The 17,483-nt window shown below is 49.6% G+C and overlaps 2 protein-coding genes across 8 annotated transcripts; one reads left to right on the top strand and one right to left on the bottom strand.

Moving 5' to 3' along the window:
• Positions 1-11,654, top strand: MTFR1L (mitochondrial fission regulator 1 like). 6 transcript variants are annotated; one of them, XM_055798668.1, is made up of 8 exons: positions 31-76; positions 200-302; positions 1,060-1,164; positions 1,879-1,988; positions 2,796-3,007; positions 6,320-6,632; positions 8,995-9,216; positions 10,614-11,654. In XM_055798668.1, exons 2-7 carry the CDS (start codon positions 288-290, stop codon positions 9,176-9,178), a joined length of 939 nt encoding a protein of 312 aa, XP_055654643.1. In that variant the 5' UTR covers positions 31-76; positions 200-287; the 3' UTR covers positions 9,179-9,216; positions 10,614-11,654. The 6 variants fall into 6 exon arrangements, with proteins under 6 accessions (XP_055654642.1, XP_055654641.1, XP_055654646.1 ...); XM_055798667.1 differs by lacking the exon at positions 200-302 and having other exon boundaries at positions 1-76; positions 8,995-9,198; XM_055798666.1 differs by lacking the exon at positions 200-302 and having other exon boundaries at positions 1-76.
• A 1,515-nt stretch (positions 11,655-13,169) lies between these two features.
• On the bottom strand, positions 13,170-16,967 carry AUNIP (aurora kinase A and ninein interacting protein). Of its 2 annotated transcripts, XM_055798665.1 has the most exons (4): positions 16,747-16,967; positions 16,142-16,277; positions 14,909-15,009; positions 13,170-14,317 (listed from the first exon to the last, which is right to left on the bottom strand). In XM_055798665.1, exons 3-4 carry the CDS (start codon positions 14,967-14,969, stop codon positions 13,374-13,376), a joined length of 1,005 nt encoding a protein of 334 aa, XP_055654640.1. In that variant the 5' UTR covers positions 14,970-15,009; positions 16,142-16,277; positions 16,747-16,967; the 3' UTR covers positions 13,170-13,373. The 2 variants fall into 2 exon arrangements, with proteins under 2 accessions (XP_055654640.1, XP_013152074.1); XM_013296620.3 differs by lacking the exon at positions 14,909-15,009 and having other exon boundaries at positions 16,747-16,966.
• Positions 16,968-17,483: the final 516 nt, after the last annotated feature.

Below are 17,483 nucleotides of genomic sequence, written 5' to 3'. Positions count from 1 at the left end.
GCGCCGGAAGCGCGGGGGCGGGTTCTGCTTCCGGGTGATGGCGGCGGAGGGGCCGCGCGGGGCCGCCGCCCCCCAGGTACCGGCGGGGCCCGAGGTGGAGGGGCGGGGGTGGGCACCGCGCTGCCGGCACGGACAGGGGGAGGGCGGGGGGCGCTGCCGGCCGCGGGGGCTCCGTGAGCGGGTCGGTTCTCTGTTGCAGTGAGCGGCGGGGAGCGCGGTGAGATGGGCCCGGCCCGCGGCAGCACCCAGCGCTGAGCCCGCCCCGGCGGCCGCCGCAGCAGCCGGAGATGGCAGCGGAGTCCGTAAGTGTCCCGCAGCCGGGCCCCCCGCGCGGGCCCCGCTTCAGCACCCCCGGGACTCCCAGCCTGCCGGCCCGGCGCCCGGGCGGCCTTACCTGCCGGCCCCGGTGCGGTAACGGCTCTGGCGCGGGAGCCTGTCGCGTTCCCGTTTGCCGCCGCGGTGTCCGCTCTCCGGAGCCTCGGGCCGCCTCCTGCACCCCCGTGGCGGCTGTGAAGCGGCCAAAGGACGGGGCGCGTCACCCTCGGAAGCCGGTCCAGAAGCATCCCGCGATGGCTGAAACATCCGCTGTTCCCGCAGTCCCGCTCCGGGCCCGTTCTCACCCGCCCTCGGCTGGGCCAGGCGTCACCTCGCTGCCCTCCGAGGGACACGCACAGCCTTGTCAGAGCTGCCTCTGTCAAATGATGCTGTGGAAGTGAGAGTGTCCTTTTAAATGAGAATTTCTTCTGATTTCACTTTTCTCCTGGGCCCCTCACGCGACGCTGTGTGCCTCGTTTCACCGAGTGCTTTTCATTTTGAGTCCTGAAAACATTCCACCCGTGTTTAAAACGCCCCGTAGCGACCGGCTGACTTTCTGTTCAGCTGAAATGTAGTTTTATAGAGTGAGGACTTTCGTTCTTAGCAAGTTCCCAACTAAAAGTATCACTGAGCAAATAAAAAGAGAGCAGAGCTCTTGAGTTGTGTAGGGCAATTTCTCAATAAATTTTAGGAAGGGCAACTGACTTGAAACATTAATTAATTCTATCACATGGATTCTTGTAGACGATCCCCATCTGGCAGAACAAACCCCACGGCTCAGCACGCAGTGTTGTCAGGAGGATTGGGTCAACCCTCCCTTTAAAACCCTGTCCCAGAGCAACCTTTGAGGTAAGCGGGCGCCAAAGGGATCTGGTGATCCCTGTGGGAAGCTGTTGTTCTTGAGCAAGGCAAGCCACTGCCACGAGATGCTGTTCTGCCAGCCACGCATGTCTGCAGAGTTGTATTCACAAAACTCATGTAGCGGTGTAGTTAATTTTAAGACTTTCTTCCTTTTTTTTTTTTTTTAAATTCTGTTCTTGTAAAGTGATTATTGGCAACTTGAGGCAAATACCCGCCCAGACAGTGTCTGTGGATGGGGTTAGCAAAGCTGGGGGAGACAGAAACACAGCGCTGCAGAACTGGTGCTTTGCTGCATGCCCTCCAGCGGGCCACATGCCTTCTGGGCCTGTGCTTCCTGACCAGTAAAAACGGGTTTATGGAAACGCTTACATCACTGTCACTGTTTAAGCTCAAGGACAGTGCTGGGACTTGTAGTGGCCAAGTGTTGCACATGGCCTTGGCAGTGCCCTGAGCCGTATCGAGTGTCCCTTGGCCACCCCCCGTTCGGCTTCGCGAGCGCAGTAACAGCCAGGAGCACATGCTGGAGGCGACACGCGGAAGCGCTGCGTGGCCGCGAGCCAAGCAGTACTGCTGTCACACACCTGGCAGATGCCACCACCGACCTGGTGCGGAGGAGCAAGGCTCTGACAGCCAGTCCCGCACAGCTGGGGCGGCTTCAGGAGACAGCACTCCCACTCATTAATGTAACTTCCTTCTTTTTAGGTTCTCCCAAATGTTTCAGAGCTCTATTTAAATGACGTCCCTCCGGTCCCCACCTTGGCAGACATTGTGTGGATAGCAGCAGATGATGAAGAAACATATGCCAGAGTCAGGTTGGTTTCCTCTTTGTGTCTGCTGGCTCTTCTACATGTTGGTTTATTTGGCACAGCTCAGGCCAGACATTGATCAAATGATCACAACTTCCAGTCCTTTCAAGGTCTGACGTGCCTGTTGAATGGCATTTTTCCCAAGAGACAGGGGGGGAAAAAATATTGGACGAAGGACCCCAGGAGGAATTCCTGTAGGAAGTGCTAACAGCCTGTGCCATGCCGTATTTTACTCACTGAAAGATCTGTGCAGAATAACCCCCCGATCTGTGGTATTTGCTTGTTAGAAAGTTGAATAGTTGAGTTCTCCCAGGATTGCAGTGCCCTGCCCCCAGGAGTTTGGTTCTGGTCGGTTGAACTTGTGTCCTCAAAGCAGAGCGACAGGAGCAGAGACCTTGTGAAAGACAAAACGGACTTTGAAATCAAAGGCAAAAGTTAATTGGGAGGTGACCTTTCCCATGTGCACCTGCGCGCTGCCTGGCAGGGAGGCACAGTTGCTGGAAGAGAAATGACTTGAAACCATGTGAGCACTCCCAGACTTGTGTCCCTGTGTCCTCTCACTGCATCTTGTGCCGTTGGGTCGTGGTTTCTGTGACAGGCTTTGCGTTCCTTGTAACGCAGAGAGCGCACACCACGGCACAGCACGTCTGCAGGGTGGTATGTGCAGTGGTGTGTACAGCCCGGTGACACGGGGCCTTGCTTCACGGTGTTGCAGTCCTCTGGTGCCCTGAGGTAGAGGCAGGGTGTTGCCAAGCGTTCTTGTCATGGGGGGCTCTGGACCTTGTTAATGACCAACGGGTTTCTGTCCTGTAGAAGTGACACTCGCCCGCTGAAGCACAAGTGGAAGCCAAGTCCCTTCACCGTTATACAGCGAAATGCTTCAGTCCCCAACCTGAGGAAGCAGGAGGAGAAGCTGCTCGCCTTGAAGAAGCCTGGTTTACCAGCACTGAGCCGAACAACAGAGCTCCAGGATGAGCTGAGTCACCTTCGGAGTCAGATAGCTAAAATAGTCGCTGCAGAGTCAGGTAGGAATATAACGAGCTTTTTCTTTGTTGCATGAGAAGGGCTGAGTTAGTGAACGACGTTATCTCCTCCAGACAGACCAACTTGCACGTTGTTGTCCCAGCAGAGCCATGGCTCCCGCTGGGGAGGTGCCACCTTTGGTGTCAGCTCAGCGCTGGCTCCGTGTTTAGCAGCATCTCTTTCACTGGAGGATTCCAGCTTGTTATTAAGAAATACGGAGTGCTGCTTTGTGTCATGTCTGCATTTGCTGCATTTCATCATCATGAGCCAACTCATCTCAAGCACCTGGTTTCCTGAAAACACCCGGTGTGTTCCTGCTCCTCCTGCTCGGAGTCAGCCCTGAGTGCAAGGGCTATGTCCCGATTCGGGTAGGAGTGAGATGCTAGTGTTCATTCTTGTTGCGGAAATGACAGTGCCATTTCTGAAGCAAATCAGGTGTCTGGGGAAAAGCCTCACTGAACTTACTGATTTCTTTCTTTTAGTAAAATCGTATGCAGGTAGAAGCCAAGTTTTAGCCATAGAGCTGAACTGTGAAGAAAGACTTTTTACTTCTCTTCCTTTCATGGCTTTTCCTGTATCCTCAGCTCTGAAAACATGACAGTGTTTGGCAGGATCCAAATCCAAGTTGTTCTGCAGGTCTTGCTGCAGCAGTGGCTGGTTTAGAGTGTGGAAACCAGTAAGTTAGTAACCTCTTGGTATCTGTTTATGGAGTATTCAGAAGGCAGAGTTGTTGATACCCCAACTCAAAAAACATTCAACAGTTTTGCAAACTAAAGGAATTTAGTCCTTTCTGAAGACAGTTTTTCTTAAAAGCTGCTTTGCTTTTATGCAGAATGCTTTTGCCAACAACCAAGGCGACAGCTGTGTTGTGGCTGCTTTCCAGAGGAAAAGAAGGACCTATAATTCTTCTGATTACTTCAAAAAACAAAAAAAAACAGACAGGGTTGTGCCACACTTGCAGTGACATCAGGCGGGTTAATTCCTCTTTATGATGGGTAATAGTGACTGATGAAACCTTCCTTATCTGACATCTGAAAGCGAATATTTTTTTAAATTCCCAGATTGCTGCCTAGCGCTGCACTGCATCGTGTGTGCACGAGAGCAAATCTCTCATGATCTGCGAAAGACCATGTGGTTGTCTGGTTCTTGTAGCCCTGAGGGACCGGCAGCTTTAATGACTGCTTACATTTAGTCCAGCTACCCACGAGCCATAAACACATTTGAACATGAAACAAGAGTTGTGGTGATCAATTTAGTTGAAATGTTGGTTTCTACATGAGAGATCTGTGGTTCTTTTCAGTTCTGTGTGGTGGCCAATGGACCCTTAAGAATTTACTCGATAGCAATAATGTAAATATATAAGAATATATGGGAATTTTTTAGCAGGCAGTTGTATTTCAATGAGATCAGGCATTTCTGATGATGCTGCCACTTACGGAGTGCCCATCTCCTTGTGCTGGTGCTTCTTGTCACCTTTGGTCCTGTGGCAGCACGCAGGATCCTGTGTGCCACTCACCTCTTACAGCAGCGTGGTTAAACCAAAGCAGCTCGGGGGGCGAGGGAGCCCCACTGCCCTCAGCTCTGCAGGGAGCAAGTGTCAAACAAGGCATTGCAGGTGTCCCCTTCAGAGAGGCTGCATGCGTCCTCTTCCCTCTGTGTGAGATCAGAGGAATGACCGAATTAGAATAAAGAACAGGGGAAATCCTCAGCTTTTTTCCTTCTAAGTGTTGTCTCAGCTCTACAGTTGCTCAAGCTGTTTGCTGGAAAAGTCTGGTTTAATTCAAGGAGAGTAATAATGAGGAAAGTTAGAGATTCAGATGGGAGAGAAATGATTTAATCATTTAATACCTTTCTTTCTCCCTCTCCACTCAGCAGTGGGCCTGGTTGTTATCAGCTGGCATTTGAGAACGGTTTGTATTGACTTCACGTCCTCTCAGTCAATAACGGGGAGCGGTGATTTAGGGCCTAGCTGTAGCTCGGGAATCTGATGAAGGAGATAACTATTTAGCAGGCTTATTTTGGAAAGATTGATGTCAAAAAAGAAATATTGTGCAATCTGCTTTATTATATACTGTTAGAGAAATCCCTTAATTGGAAACCGATAACTATCTACAAGTTTACTCTTGAGGCGAAGGGCATTAGTGCTTTAAGGTACAGTTTGTTTTCAACACGGGAAGGTTCTTTCAAGGAGACGTGCAGTAAGCGCATTCCTGGGGTTTTGGTTGTTTTCCCCTTAATGTTTTACACTAGAAATATCCAAGTCATTTTCACTTAATGCTTGGAATTTATATGGCTGTTTTGTAAAGCATGAGCAAATAATTCCCCTCTTCCCTGTGGAAATAGGTGGATGCTGTTCTCATTTTACAGATGGTGATAGAAAGCAAACAGGTCAAAATGCCTGTAGTCACAGGGTAACTGCTGTGACCATCTAGTGCAAAGTGCTGGAGCTCTCGAACCAGCTCTGTGTTCTCACCAGGTGTAATGGCCATGGGGGGAAGGAGCCTGAAAGGAAAAGGCAGAGCTGGGGCTGTTCTGCTTGGAGGAGAGGAACCTCCAGGGAGACCTCAGAGCAGCTTCCACTACATAAAGGGGCCTGCAAGAAAGCTGGAGAGGGGCTTTTTACGAGAGCCTGTAGCGACAGGACAAGGAGGGGATGGCTTCAAACTGAAAAAGGGGAGATTTAGATGAGATATTGGGAAGATTTAGATGAGATGTGAGGGTGGTGAGGCGCTGGCCCAGGCTGCCCCGTCCCTGGCAGTGCCCAAGGCCAGGCTGGACGGGGCTGGGAGCACCCTGGGCTGGTGGGAGGTGTCCCTGCCCGGGGCAGGGGGCTGCAACTGGGTGGGCTTTAAGGTCCTTTCCAACCCAAACCCTTCTGTGATTCTCAAGACGATGAAGAAAAAGAGGAGAACAGTTAATTAAGACCTACATTCTAACACAGGCTCCCTCTGTGACCCCAAGCAGCAGCTAAATCTCTGTTCCTCCATTTCTTATCTGTAAAAACAGAAAGAGTAAACATGAGCTGACTTCTGCAGGGCTGGGATGCAGGTTACGAACTGATAGTGATGGGCACGACAGGAGTACAGATACTTTGGGGGGTAGTGGGATAAAAGGGACTGGAGAAGGTTTTGTGTTGCAGCATGGTGCTGTAGGAGAGTGGAGAGCAACAGAACATGATGAATTTGTTTTCTTATAGCATGGGGAGGCTGGAAGATGATGCCTCTGGATTTATATTGTGTTATTTTTGGGGGGAAAAAAATACCAACATGGTTTGGTATGAGTTTATCCACCAATCTATCTGTTTTCTTTTTCAGCTTCTGCTTCATTAACACCAGACTTATTATCTCCAGGAAGTTCAAATGCATCTTCTCCTTTACCTTGTTTTGGACCCTCTTTCCAATCTACAACTTCCTTTGTCATTAGCGATATCACAGAGGAGGAGGCAGAACTCGAAAGCCCTGAGCTGCCGTCAGTCTCCATGCTCAGTTCTGCAACCTCTGAGTGTTGTAAGCCAGAACCAAAGGATCCTGACGAGGAAGATTCCGTCTCTCTTTCAAAGGCCAGCAGTTTTGCAGATATGATGGGCATCCTTAAGGACATTCATAGGATGAAGCAGAGCAAAGATTTGTAAGTGTTTCCTAAACTCTTTTGAATTTTTTTTTTTTTTCCCCCTGTCTGTCAGATCATCGTAGACACTGGACATTGCCTTCACTGCTTGTTGGTGCCGCTCCATAGTCATCATTCACAGGGGGAAACACCTGTTTAGAGCAGAACTTGCTAACACATTTCTGGGTGGTTGTTTATTTTTTTAGTGATGGCTAGAAAGCAGTGGAGGGGAACTTAAACCGATTAGCACAACCTTTGGCTGGTTCAACCTGTTTACCTGAAACTTGCGTTTGGCCAGGTGAAGACCAGGGCTGTGTGTATTGGCAGCCTTCAGAGCAAGGGGTGCGCTGCCCTCCCTGCTGGCAGGGGTTCCGGTGCTGGTGCTTAGGCCATCGTGCAGACCCCAGCAGTTGGGAAGCGCAGCGGCTTTTTCAGCATGGCACGTACGGGGATGAACACATGGAGCCTTTCGGCTTCTCAGCTTTTGCATCTGGCCCAGCTCTGAGCGTGGGCAGAGTGAGTTTTCACTTGTCTTGTGACGAGTTTACACATTGATGATGAGAATGCCTCAAGCTGCCAGCACACCAGCTGCTCACGGCTGAGGCAGGATCCTGCCCAGCTGATAGAGCAGCTTCTTTAACGTTGGCTGAACTGAAATCACAGTGATAAAAGTTCAGATTCCACGTTTTTCAGCCCAAAGATCTGTCCAGCCGCTATGTGTGTAAGACTCCTGGCCAAAAGTAACATGTTGTGCAATGGCTGCTCACAATTGCTATGCCTAATTGGGTTTAAAAGAAATTAAATTCTCAGCACTGAAAAAATTATATAGTCAAATGAGAGAAATATGTTCAGCTTGCATCCAGAATATTCGTAGGGTGTTACACATCCATAATTCACACAGCATACCCTTTTGTTCTTCTTTTCCTAAGTGGTAAATATTACTCAAAACCTAAACACTTGCTTGCTTTATATAAAAGCCTATAATCTCTCTTGGGGGTGAGTAGGATTCATGAACCACAGGTGAATTGCTTCTCTTCTTTCATCCTGTCTATTGCAAAGCAGCGCTTTGTGCATCTAAAACTTATTTTGAATTATTAGGCAAAGGGAGAGAGGATTCTGAAGAAAAATCCTGCTGTTTCATGTGCCTGGCCCACCTTGGCTCCGCAGGACTTTGGGTTAGGGCTCTATTAAATCCAGGAAGGCTCGCAGAGGCATCGTGTGACATGGGAAGCTTTAGCCTTACCAGAAACATGTACCTCTAGGACTAAGCATTCACATCTAAAAATGTAATTATCAATCTTCTAATTAGTGCGGACTGGTATGTCAGCCTTCTATGGGAGCAGACTTCAGGGTAAGAAAGCTGCCATCTGTGCCAGCTGAAGGTAGGGAAACGTGTGTTATTCAGGGGAAGAAAAACTTGTACAAATACAGATCACGGTAGGGAAATCCGAGGTTTCTTATCCACGCCTGGATATGCCAGTACGGCTCTGGCCGGCACTGGCCACATCATGAGGAGAGCTGGGGGGTGACTGGGGGAGGGGCTGTGAAAAGCAGCGCGTAGATGACAAGGAACATTGCGATATAATGGGTCACAATTTTACTTGAATTTCCTCAACAGAATTTATGAGAACAACTAATAATGTGTGAAGGTGTTTGATCTTGCAGTTACCCTGGGAGAGAAGCTGTGTGAATGAGTGGGAGGAAGAGATGGCTTGGGTGCAAAGAAAGGGTTTGCCAACCACGCTGATTCGTTCTAACGTTGTAGACGATGGGGAGAGCAGAGGTTTTGTACTGTAGAAGATGGGGCAAGGGGATAGCTGCCGAGCCCCTCCTCGCTGGGGTACAGAGGGGGGCAAAAGGACCGAGTCACCAGGACCCTTCCCTTGTGACAGCCTGCTTGGTGGGAGCGGGGTCACGCTGCTGCTGCTGCTTGCATCAGGGCTGGGAACACTTTTATGTAACAGAAAAGCTTCAGACTCTTTTCTTGCTGGAGCTGAACCATCTTCCTCTCATCTGTTTCTCTATCTCAGCCTCTAACTCATCTCCTACATGCAAAAGCGACATTTTAGGATATGGTTATTCCAGCTTAATTAACACTGTTTGAAGAATCACAGGTAGTTGAAAAATTACACTAAATATGTCACTAATGTTCATTACTTGGTGAGCTCTAATTCCTGGACGCAATCCTCTAGCGGCAGTGCAGTTTTGCGAGCAGCCCCACACTTCTACAGCTGTACTCGCCCGGTTACACAGAGCCGTTCTGCTAGGAGGTGTGCAGCGCTTTTAACACTTCAAAGGATCATGTACTCTTTAAGTGGATGAAGGTACCAAATGATGCATAATGAGATAACTACATAGATGCTTCTCTGATGCTCCTGTTTAGGACTTGGTGCTTAAACACAACCTTGGAAGCTTCAGGAATGAGTGAGAAACGCTTGCAGAAATGTGCATGTTTCAACAAATGTGAAATAGAGCCTGTTACAGTGTCTGTGATGCCCTCTGCGCGGGCGGTGGCGAGCGGTGTGTCTGCTGGGCCCTGTGCGCAGTGGGGGGTTAAAGGCAGGTAGCGTGAGGAGCTGCTGGGACTGTGAGTACACTTCTACTTGTAAGTACTACTGTTACGGGACTGGACAACTTCATTTTTCCGCCCATCCTTGGCCCCTTGAGTGGCTGTAAAGGGCTGAGACACTGAAGGTTGTGCCTCGCTGGAGGACACTGGTTGCCTTTGGTAGGAGAGGTTCCACTTCTCACCCTGGTGCGGTTATCTGTCTCTTCACTCCTCCTGGGAGAGCTTTTGCTTTTCCTTGGGATCAGCACAGCTCCAGGCTGTGTCAGTGCCATCTTTCCTCACTGCTCTTTGTGTCACCGCCTCCTCTGCCTGCTTCAGTCCCCCCGTCCCTCTTCCGTGGCAGCTGGCGGGTACTTGGGTGACTCCAGATTCTCAGGTAGAAGGCAAGTCTGGGGAGGGCTCCAGACCTTGCACTCTGATCTTTCTCTACACCTTTTTCAGAGGGAACAGTTCTGTCTGAATGAAATCAAAGGCATGCTTCTAGCTACAGAATCAGCTTTTAAATAGTGATGCATTTATGCAGCTGTAAATTAAGAACTTGCATCAGACAAAAATCTGACACAGCACTAAGGGTTACCCTTGAGCAGCTCAGTGGCGCCTTACACAGTTTACCAAGAGCCTTCAGTGTTAATTTGAGAACAAGCCCCTCCCAACCACATATGGAAATACTCCAGGGGGATTTTTTTTTTTTTTTAGGAATATTTAAAAACACCCATGATGTTTTCTGACCGAGGACTTCAGCTATTAAAAAAGAAAAAAAAAGAAGTTAAGCTCTGAAATGTATTATTACCCATTCTAAACAAAACCTTAGTGAGCAGTTTGTGATAGCTGAGGAAAAAGAACTGGGGTTTGGCTTCCTGTAAAATAAGCTCACTAACGCTTCTAACGTGAACTGCTTGTCTGAACTGGCTGCAAAAGGCAGAGTGCTTTGGTAACCAGAAAAACTCACATGCAGTAGCTGAGCGGAGGGAAATGTATACCAGCCCTCCTTTAAAATACCCGTAATTACCTATATTTAAATATGAAAGCATATATCCATTGTATAGCAGAATTCATGAAAAAATACTTCCAGGAATTCAACTTAAGCAGCACACCGCTTGTAGATTATATATTGAGGGGATGTAGGCTGTATTAATGAAGTTTTATTTTACTTACTTAACACAGTCGAATAGAAATTATAAAAGAGCTTTGATGCTGAGATTTTCAGGGTACCCCTTGATCCACAAAACAAGCTCCAGGTTTTCTAAGCCAACATAAAAGGCCTGAGTTTTTAGCTGCTTTTTGTTGTTTTGTGTTGTTGTTCTTGCACCTCCTCCACTTGTTACAAAAGCTGCTGATAAAGGCTGCAGAAAAATATTTAAAAAGGCTCTAACCAGAGCTGTAAACCATCCATTTCGCTTTACTAGTACGCTGCGCTTTTGTCTTCCATGTAGAAACCGAACTTCAATGAAGGAAGAAGATCCGGCTGTTCTTATAGCGGAAGTGCTGAGAAGAAAATTTGCCCTAAAGGATGAAGATCTGGCCCTGAAGGAGAAATGATGTTACTGTCATTAAACTCTGTAAGCAAAAGTGTTACGCTCCCAAAAATCTCTCCACAGTAGCTGCCTTCCTAAGGATTGAGCCTTTTGCCTCTTTTATTAATTAGGAATGGTTTCTGCACTGGACACTTACTTAGGAAAACCCTACGGATTTGATGTGTTTTCCATGTATTGTTATATTTAAGAAAAAAACCTTTTTAAGAAGATGGGAATTCTTTTCCACCTGCATTTTGATGTTGATTGTTGATAAGGATCTGCTAGAGTGCAGTGAGTGTTGCTGGATGACGTTCTTTCTACCTAAAATTTTCCTTAGGTTCAAATTCAGCATTAAAGTCTAACGGCCTTGTTACAATATAACTAGTTACCATTTCCAGTATAAAGGGATGTCAGACGTCCAGTTCAGTCTGAGTATGGCACAGAGCTGCTGAGAATAAGCTAATGCTTTCAGGTCTTCAGAGTTGGGGAGACTGGTGAATCACAGGGCTAAAAGGCGTCTTCCTGGTAACTTTCACCCGCTGGTAGGATGAAACTGCAGTCAATGATCAAACAAGTCAGGTCGAAGGGATGCTGCCTGGTTTTGGTGTGCCCCTGGTACTTCTTAACTCATAAATTATTCCCACAGTTGCATGACAGAATGGCTTTAATTTCTTGCCAGTAATTTAATGTTTCATTAATAGTCCTTGTATTCAGATGATGTATTTTATTTAGCACTCAAAAGGTCTATTTATTGAACCACCAATGCTAAGAACTGAACACCCACCACAAGAGCCGTCACCCAAGAAGAGGGAAGCAGGAACTTGGCATTGTCCATGGCTGCAGTTCTCACTAACTGAAGAGGTTTCCTTCAGCTACACCTTCTCTGCAGTGTTCCTCCTGCCTGTATTTAAAGTATGATTTTTTTTTTCCTTTATATAAAATGGAGCCTTAATAAGACAATGGTTGTCCTTGATATTATTAATGTGCAGATGTCCAAACGTGGCATCAGTAGTGCTCGTATCTTGGCTGGCTTGGGAAGGGGGGGGGAGGAATTTCAGCTGCTGCAGCTGAAGTGTTGGCTGCTGGTGCCACAGCTGAAGGTACTCGGATGCAAAGAATTACCTTAATCCACCAGGCCCTCAGCCCTTCAAAAATTAAATCATCACCCCCACTTTAAAAGTGAGAGAAGAGGCTCTTATTGCCTCTGGCCACCCAGTGAGCGAGAGCAGAAATAGCATTTAGACTTAATCAGTTTTACCAGGAGCTGATACAGCTCTTCCCCTCCCAGATGCATGCCAAGGGCCACTGGATGACGTGATCCTTCTCCCTGTCCCAGTAAGGCTCCTCTGCATAAGGCTTCAGCAGGAATACACCTGCCTGTGGAGAAGATGGAGCTGTAAGCCAGAGTCCCTGTTCCCAGGACTGTGCTCCATGTGCAGGCTGGAGGCAGGAGTGTGTCATCAGCACGGTTAACTTCTGGACTGTGACCTAACTCCAGTCAGATCTATTGTACCAAAATGCTGACCCAATGGGAAGGCAAAGCTATATTAAATGGCAACATCTGCAGTGTTAAAGATGTACCTCAACATTTAAAAAAAAAATAAAAAACTGGGCAGCTGGTGCTGACAAAGCAGGCTGCTGTTCTGGAGTATGAGCATGGTCACAGATGGGCTCTGCTGCTCATGACCCCTGGAGTTTTGAAGCAGCTGGTCCCTGCCCTTCAAAACACAGAATCTAAAGCATGCCCCCCCGGAATGCTACCAGAAGCAGGGGATTATTTTGAACAAGCAGCACAAGTGGCACCACTGCTGTTAGTGAGATGTGGCAGCCACCAAGCACATTCAAACCAACGCTGACCAGTTCTTACTGCAGCCCAGTGCACTCACTGCTCCGCTTTTCACCTCACCCAGGCTGTAAGCCCCTGCCAGCACCCCACACTCCACCGGGGTGCATCCCCACCTGTGAAAGAGCTGTAAGTCCAACATTCAGCTTACGGTTCAGACTTACGCAGAACAGATGCACTGCTGCAGTTCCTCCTCTGTCACAATCTTTCTCACGTTAAACCTCTGGTCAGTCAGTCCAGCACCAGCAGTGAAGTGCTGCGATCCCACCTGCAGTGAGCAGAGGTGCATCTTTCACAGTGACAGACGCACACGTGGAAACACATCAGTCTCCCTGCCCTCATGGCCACACACGCTAGCTGTCGTGTACTGGGGCTGGCACAGCCGTGGTTCTAAGATAAGCTGAGCCTATCGCTTCCCAACGGCAGCGAATGTGAAGGAGGCAGGGTGGTTCCTGAGCTGGGCCTAGAAAAACCTTTAAATACAGACTTCCAGGAGCCTAAGAAATACAGGTGCATTCGCGGTGGGCTCTGAACAGCAAGCACGTGAGAAAAACACCAGGCAGTACTAAAGCCAGGCCTTAGCCACACAGGCTGTAGTCATGACTGAAACAGGCAAGCCATTATAAACATACTCCTTCAGTAATCATTTTTTTTATTAAAGCAAAACTTCAGACAACACAGAGGTCCTGCCTGTTGCATGGGTCTGCTGCGTTTGTTGGCTAGACCATACACACAGAAGCAAGGGGTACACTTACCTAATTCCGACCACTTTCTTATAAAAAAATGCTTTCCTGAGGCTTCACAAGAGGTGACACAGGTGACCCATTTGAGGTCACTTACCAGTGCTTAATCACTCTGTTCCCTTCCGAATCCTGTGTGAACAGTAAATCATAGCACTCATCTAACTGTTGCTCACCCACTTTGTTCAAGCTCTTTGCAGCGTCGCTGGAACAGCCCTTGCAGGGGGAGTCAGGCAGCTGCCTGCGAGAGCTGCCTTTGTCCTTGCAAGGGGACGGGATGTTCTGGCAGTGGTGAGCAATCACTCTGTTCCCCTCCGAATCCTGGGTGAACAGCTGCCCGCAGGGCCTGCCCAGCCCCGCCTCACTGCCCCATCCCTCCTCGGCCCAACTGTTCTGGCTGCGCTCTCTCAGAGGCTGTGCTCTGGCCGGTCTTCGTGGGGATGAATAAAAGCCAGCAGCCCAGGTGCCGCCTCTCATTATAGTAGGATTTATATTCTCAGTCTCAGTGAAATCAATTAAAGAATTAACACTACTTGATTGCTGTGGTTTCTTATTCTGGTTTGCACCGAGTCTCGGTTGGGAATCAAGGCTGGTCTTGGCCTTCCCTGGGTGCAGCTCGCCCTCACGTTTGTTTATCCCGCAGTCTGAAGTTATGCCACCACTTACTGAAACCATTTCTCCAGCAAATAAATCAGACTCATTTCTGTGAGCAATGACCCGGTTGCCCTCTGAATCCTGGGTGAAGCTGCAGGAGCAGAAGTCCTCTCCTGCCCCACAGGGGGCTTCGCTCTCACCGGGGGACTCTGCGTGGGGCACCAAAGAGTCTGGTGAAGGAGTTGGCAAGTCCGGCGCTTTCTGTGCACGATGCTGGGTTGTAACCTGCACCGTCTCCTCGACTCTGAAGGATTGTTTCTGGGCTTCCTCCATCTGCGGCAAAGCCAAGATCTTCACAGGGGAGGCAGCTGAAGAAATACCTTTTTCTTTACAGTCTTTATTTGGGATGAAAGGAGATGGCCTGGAGTTTTCTTTGTCTTTTTCATCTGAAAACAACATAGAATTGGTTAAAGCCAGAGCTGACACACACATTTCTCAGTGTTACTCACCACCCCCAGCACCATTCCTTGACGCTGGACTCAGAATTGCCACTTTACTGCTCCCTGGAGCAGCGCCATGCACTGTTCTACACTAGACCAGCACCGCCACTGCCTCACCACGATCTGTACTGCGGGGCTGAGGCTGCGATGGAACGGCAGCCTGCAGTGCTGGAATAGTTCAGATAAGTAAGCTTCCCTCTAGTGAGAGGCAAGAGCTGCAGCTCCAGCTGCTTCAGTCTTTGGCTTCTCTGCCTTCCTCCTCTCAGCTTTCCAGGCAGTTCACCTCTGACATTCTCTTCAAAAGCAGCAGCTCAAGAGGTACAAACCCAAACCAAACAAAAAAACCACTACAAAAAACCCCCCACAAAACTCCACAGTGAAACTTCTACAGCTTTCTGTCACCACCTGATGAAAGCATCAAGTCTCACATTTGCTTCTGAAGCCGTTCAATATAAAACCTAATGAAACTTCTCAATATAAGCAAGCTCATCCTCAATTCAGAGTAAGCTAAAAGGAAAAAAAAAACAACCAACCAACCAAATAAGAAGTACTCCAGCATCTTAAATCCTACAGGCCTCTGGGTGACCAGCAGCAGCATTTGATGAATCCAAACACATACAGCAAGTAAGTGAATGCAACTGATCGAGGGAATCGGGGGGGGCGGGAAACAGAAGAAAGCATACAACATGTTCAAAAGGAGTACGGATAACAAATCCAAAGCAACAAAACATCAATGACCCTATCACAACACAAAAATTCTGTCAAATAATTAAATTGTACTGTTTATGTAACACTTCCTCTCATCTGCTTATTGCTGAACTAGTTCAATGTTGATGAAGTAGCCATTACACAACTTACAACATACAATGACACAATCCTACGCTGGCGGTTCCTGCATCCATTTCATTTCTCTCCATATTTGTTAATTTGAGACCCCCAGACAAATCACAATTTCTTGTATTCCAGAGCACAAAAGCAGCCTCAAAAGCACAGAGGTTGTGAGCTGGCTTAATTAGCTTAAATATTCCAGAACCCTCATTGGTTCAGTTTGGATTAAACACTGCATTCTTTAGAAGAGGCTTTATCCAATCCTTTATAAAAAGCTTTCCTCGCTCACGTCCCGCCTATTTCCCTTACAGGGATGTTTTTGAACCAAGTGACATTAATTTTCACTTCCAGCTATAATGTCCTTCCAAGAGCATTTAACCAACAATTTAGGACTGCTATTGTTTAGAACAAACCTGGCACATATCGCCCTGGACGCTGCCCCTTCCCTGGGCAGGGAGTGCTGCCCACAGGACACCACCAGGCTTGGCACTCCTGCCCAGACTGCACCCCATCCCAGCCAAAGTGGTGTTCCCGACTGGACTGTCCTTTATGTGACACCATCAGGCAACCCAGAACTGGACGTCTTGCCACAGTTTGTATCAGCACTGGGGCTGAGTCAGGCTTCCCAACATTCCTCTGAAAACTCCAGTTTTATAGGGAGTAAAGCCTGGTGCATTACTTAGAGTTCAGATTGTTCACCAGTGAAGACTTGGCTGTGACTACTGTTACTTATGTTTAATCTAACACTGCAAAATGTGCCTGCATTTGGATTAACCATCACAAAATCCCTTCTGGGAGTTCAAACCTTCAACCTTTACCCTTTTCACTAGAAAAAATATGCACTTTTCTGCCTAATAAAGCTGCCAAGAGATAAAGTGAGAGGCGTTTTCTATTATGGCCTGAAACTATTTTCCTACAGGGGCATACGCTTTCCTGCATTACCTGTCAGAGTGCTGAAGAAGGTGGAGATGGTGGTTTGCTTGGTGCGTGGCTGAGAGGCTCTTGTCTGTGTGAAAGCGACTGAGGTGTATTTCCTTTCCAGAATCCGATTAAATACTTTTGGCTTGGCTAGGAGAGACTGGGTAGGGAAAGAAACAAGTAGGAAGTGAATATATGCCATGCAAACCAACTCTACCCTTCTTCCAGCGCTGCAGCACACCTCCCACCTTGGCTAAATGCTTCACCTCTTCCCGTGCCACCATCACTGGATGGCTGAGGTTGGAGGGGGCCCATGGAGGCCAGCTTGTCTGACCACCTGCTCAAGCACGGTCACCCAGACAGAGCAGGACACTCAGGGCCAAGGCTGCTGCCTTCTCTGCTGGGTTGCACCGTCCCAGCTTTGCCAACCCCATCACGTCCCTCTCACACCTCTTGAAACGTTTCTGCATCCTCCCCCCGACCCAAGGCCTAGCCCGGCCCCCTCTCCTCACTCGCAGTACCACAGCAGCCCCTACCCCCTGGGCCGGGGATCCGGGCACAGCCCGGCCGGCAGCGCTGGGGGCGGCCCCAGCAGCCCCCCCAGACGGGACCCCCGCTCCGCACCCCACCTGCGACGCGCTCTGCTTCAGCTCGCCGGTGTCCAGCCAGACATCGCACGCTCCGGCCTGCTGGGCCTCGCCGCCCCTGCGCCTGCGCTTCATCCCCGGCACCGGCCGGAGCGCGGAGCTGCGCAAGGCCCCTCCGCGGACCCCGAGGGACGGTCCGGAGCGCTGCCTCAGGCGGCGGGGCCGCGGCGTTCCCTCAGGCGGCAGAGCCGGAGCGTTCCCTCAGGCGGCGGCCCCCGCTCCCCGTTCCCGCCGCGCCGCAGGCTCCGCCCCCGCCTAACGGCCGCCCACAGCCACTGCGCGCGCTCCTGGTAGAGAAGGACCAATCCGAGCGGTGGGACAGGATGAGCGGCAGGCGAAGCCACGCCCACCCCAGGCTGTGCCTTATATAATGCGGCGGGCGGCAGCTCGCTGGCTGGAAAGCGCGGCGGCGGGGTCGGGGCTGCGCGGTGCCTCCTCGCCGGGACGGGGCAGAGCGTTCGCAGAGCTCCCAGCGCGGGGTGGGGAGCCGGAGCCCCTGCACAGGGCAGGGGAGCAGCACGAAACAGCTGCATTTTCCCCTCTCTCAGATGCTTCCTGGCCCAGCCGTTTGTCGAACTGGGCCGGGCCGGGCCCTGGCCTCTCCCAGGCCTTCTCCCCTTGTTACAGGCCACAGCTGAGGCCCAGCAGGTTCTTGCCCGGCGTTTGCACCCTGTTCAGGTCAGGGCTGTGTGCTTCCAGCCACCACAGCCTGTTCGCAG

Source organism: Falco peregrinus, chromosome 3 (assembly GCF_023634155.1).
Source record: "Falco peregrinus isolate bFalPer1 chromosome 3, bFalPer1.pri, whole genome shotgun sequence".
Lineage (NCBI taxonomy): Eukaryota > Metazoa > Chordata > Aves > Falconiformes > Falconidae > Falco > Falco peregrinus.
This window is presented reverse-complemented; position numbering and strand designations above follow the sequence as displayed.

Coding starts and splice junctions, on each gene's coding strand:
- AUNIP (XM_013296620.3), bottom strand. CDS start 16,839: ATGAAGCGCAGGCGCAGGGGCGGCGAGGCCCAGCAGGCCGGAGCGTGC. Junction 16,278..16,746: donor TGAAGCAGAGCGCGTCGCAG/GTGGGGTGCGGA, acceptor TTCCCTACCCAG/TCTCTCCTAGCCAAGCCAAA. Junction 14,318..16,141: donor CTTCTTCAGCACTCTGACAG/GTAATGCAGGAA, acceptor TGTTGTTTTCAG/ATGAAAAAGACAAAGAAAAC.
- MTFR1L (XM_055798667.1), top strand. CDS start 38: ATGGCGGCGGAGGGGCCGCGCGGGGCCGCCGCCCCCCAG. Junction 77..1,059: donor GCGGGGCCGCCGCCCCCCAG/GTACCGGCGGGG, acceptor GGATTCTTGTAG/ACGATCCCCATCTGGCAGAA. Junction 3,008..6,319: donor AATAGTCGCTGCAGAGTCAG/GTAGGAATATAA, acceptor TTTCTTTTTCAG/CTTCTGCTTCATTAACACCA.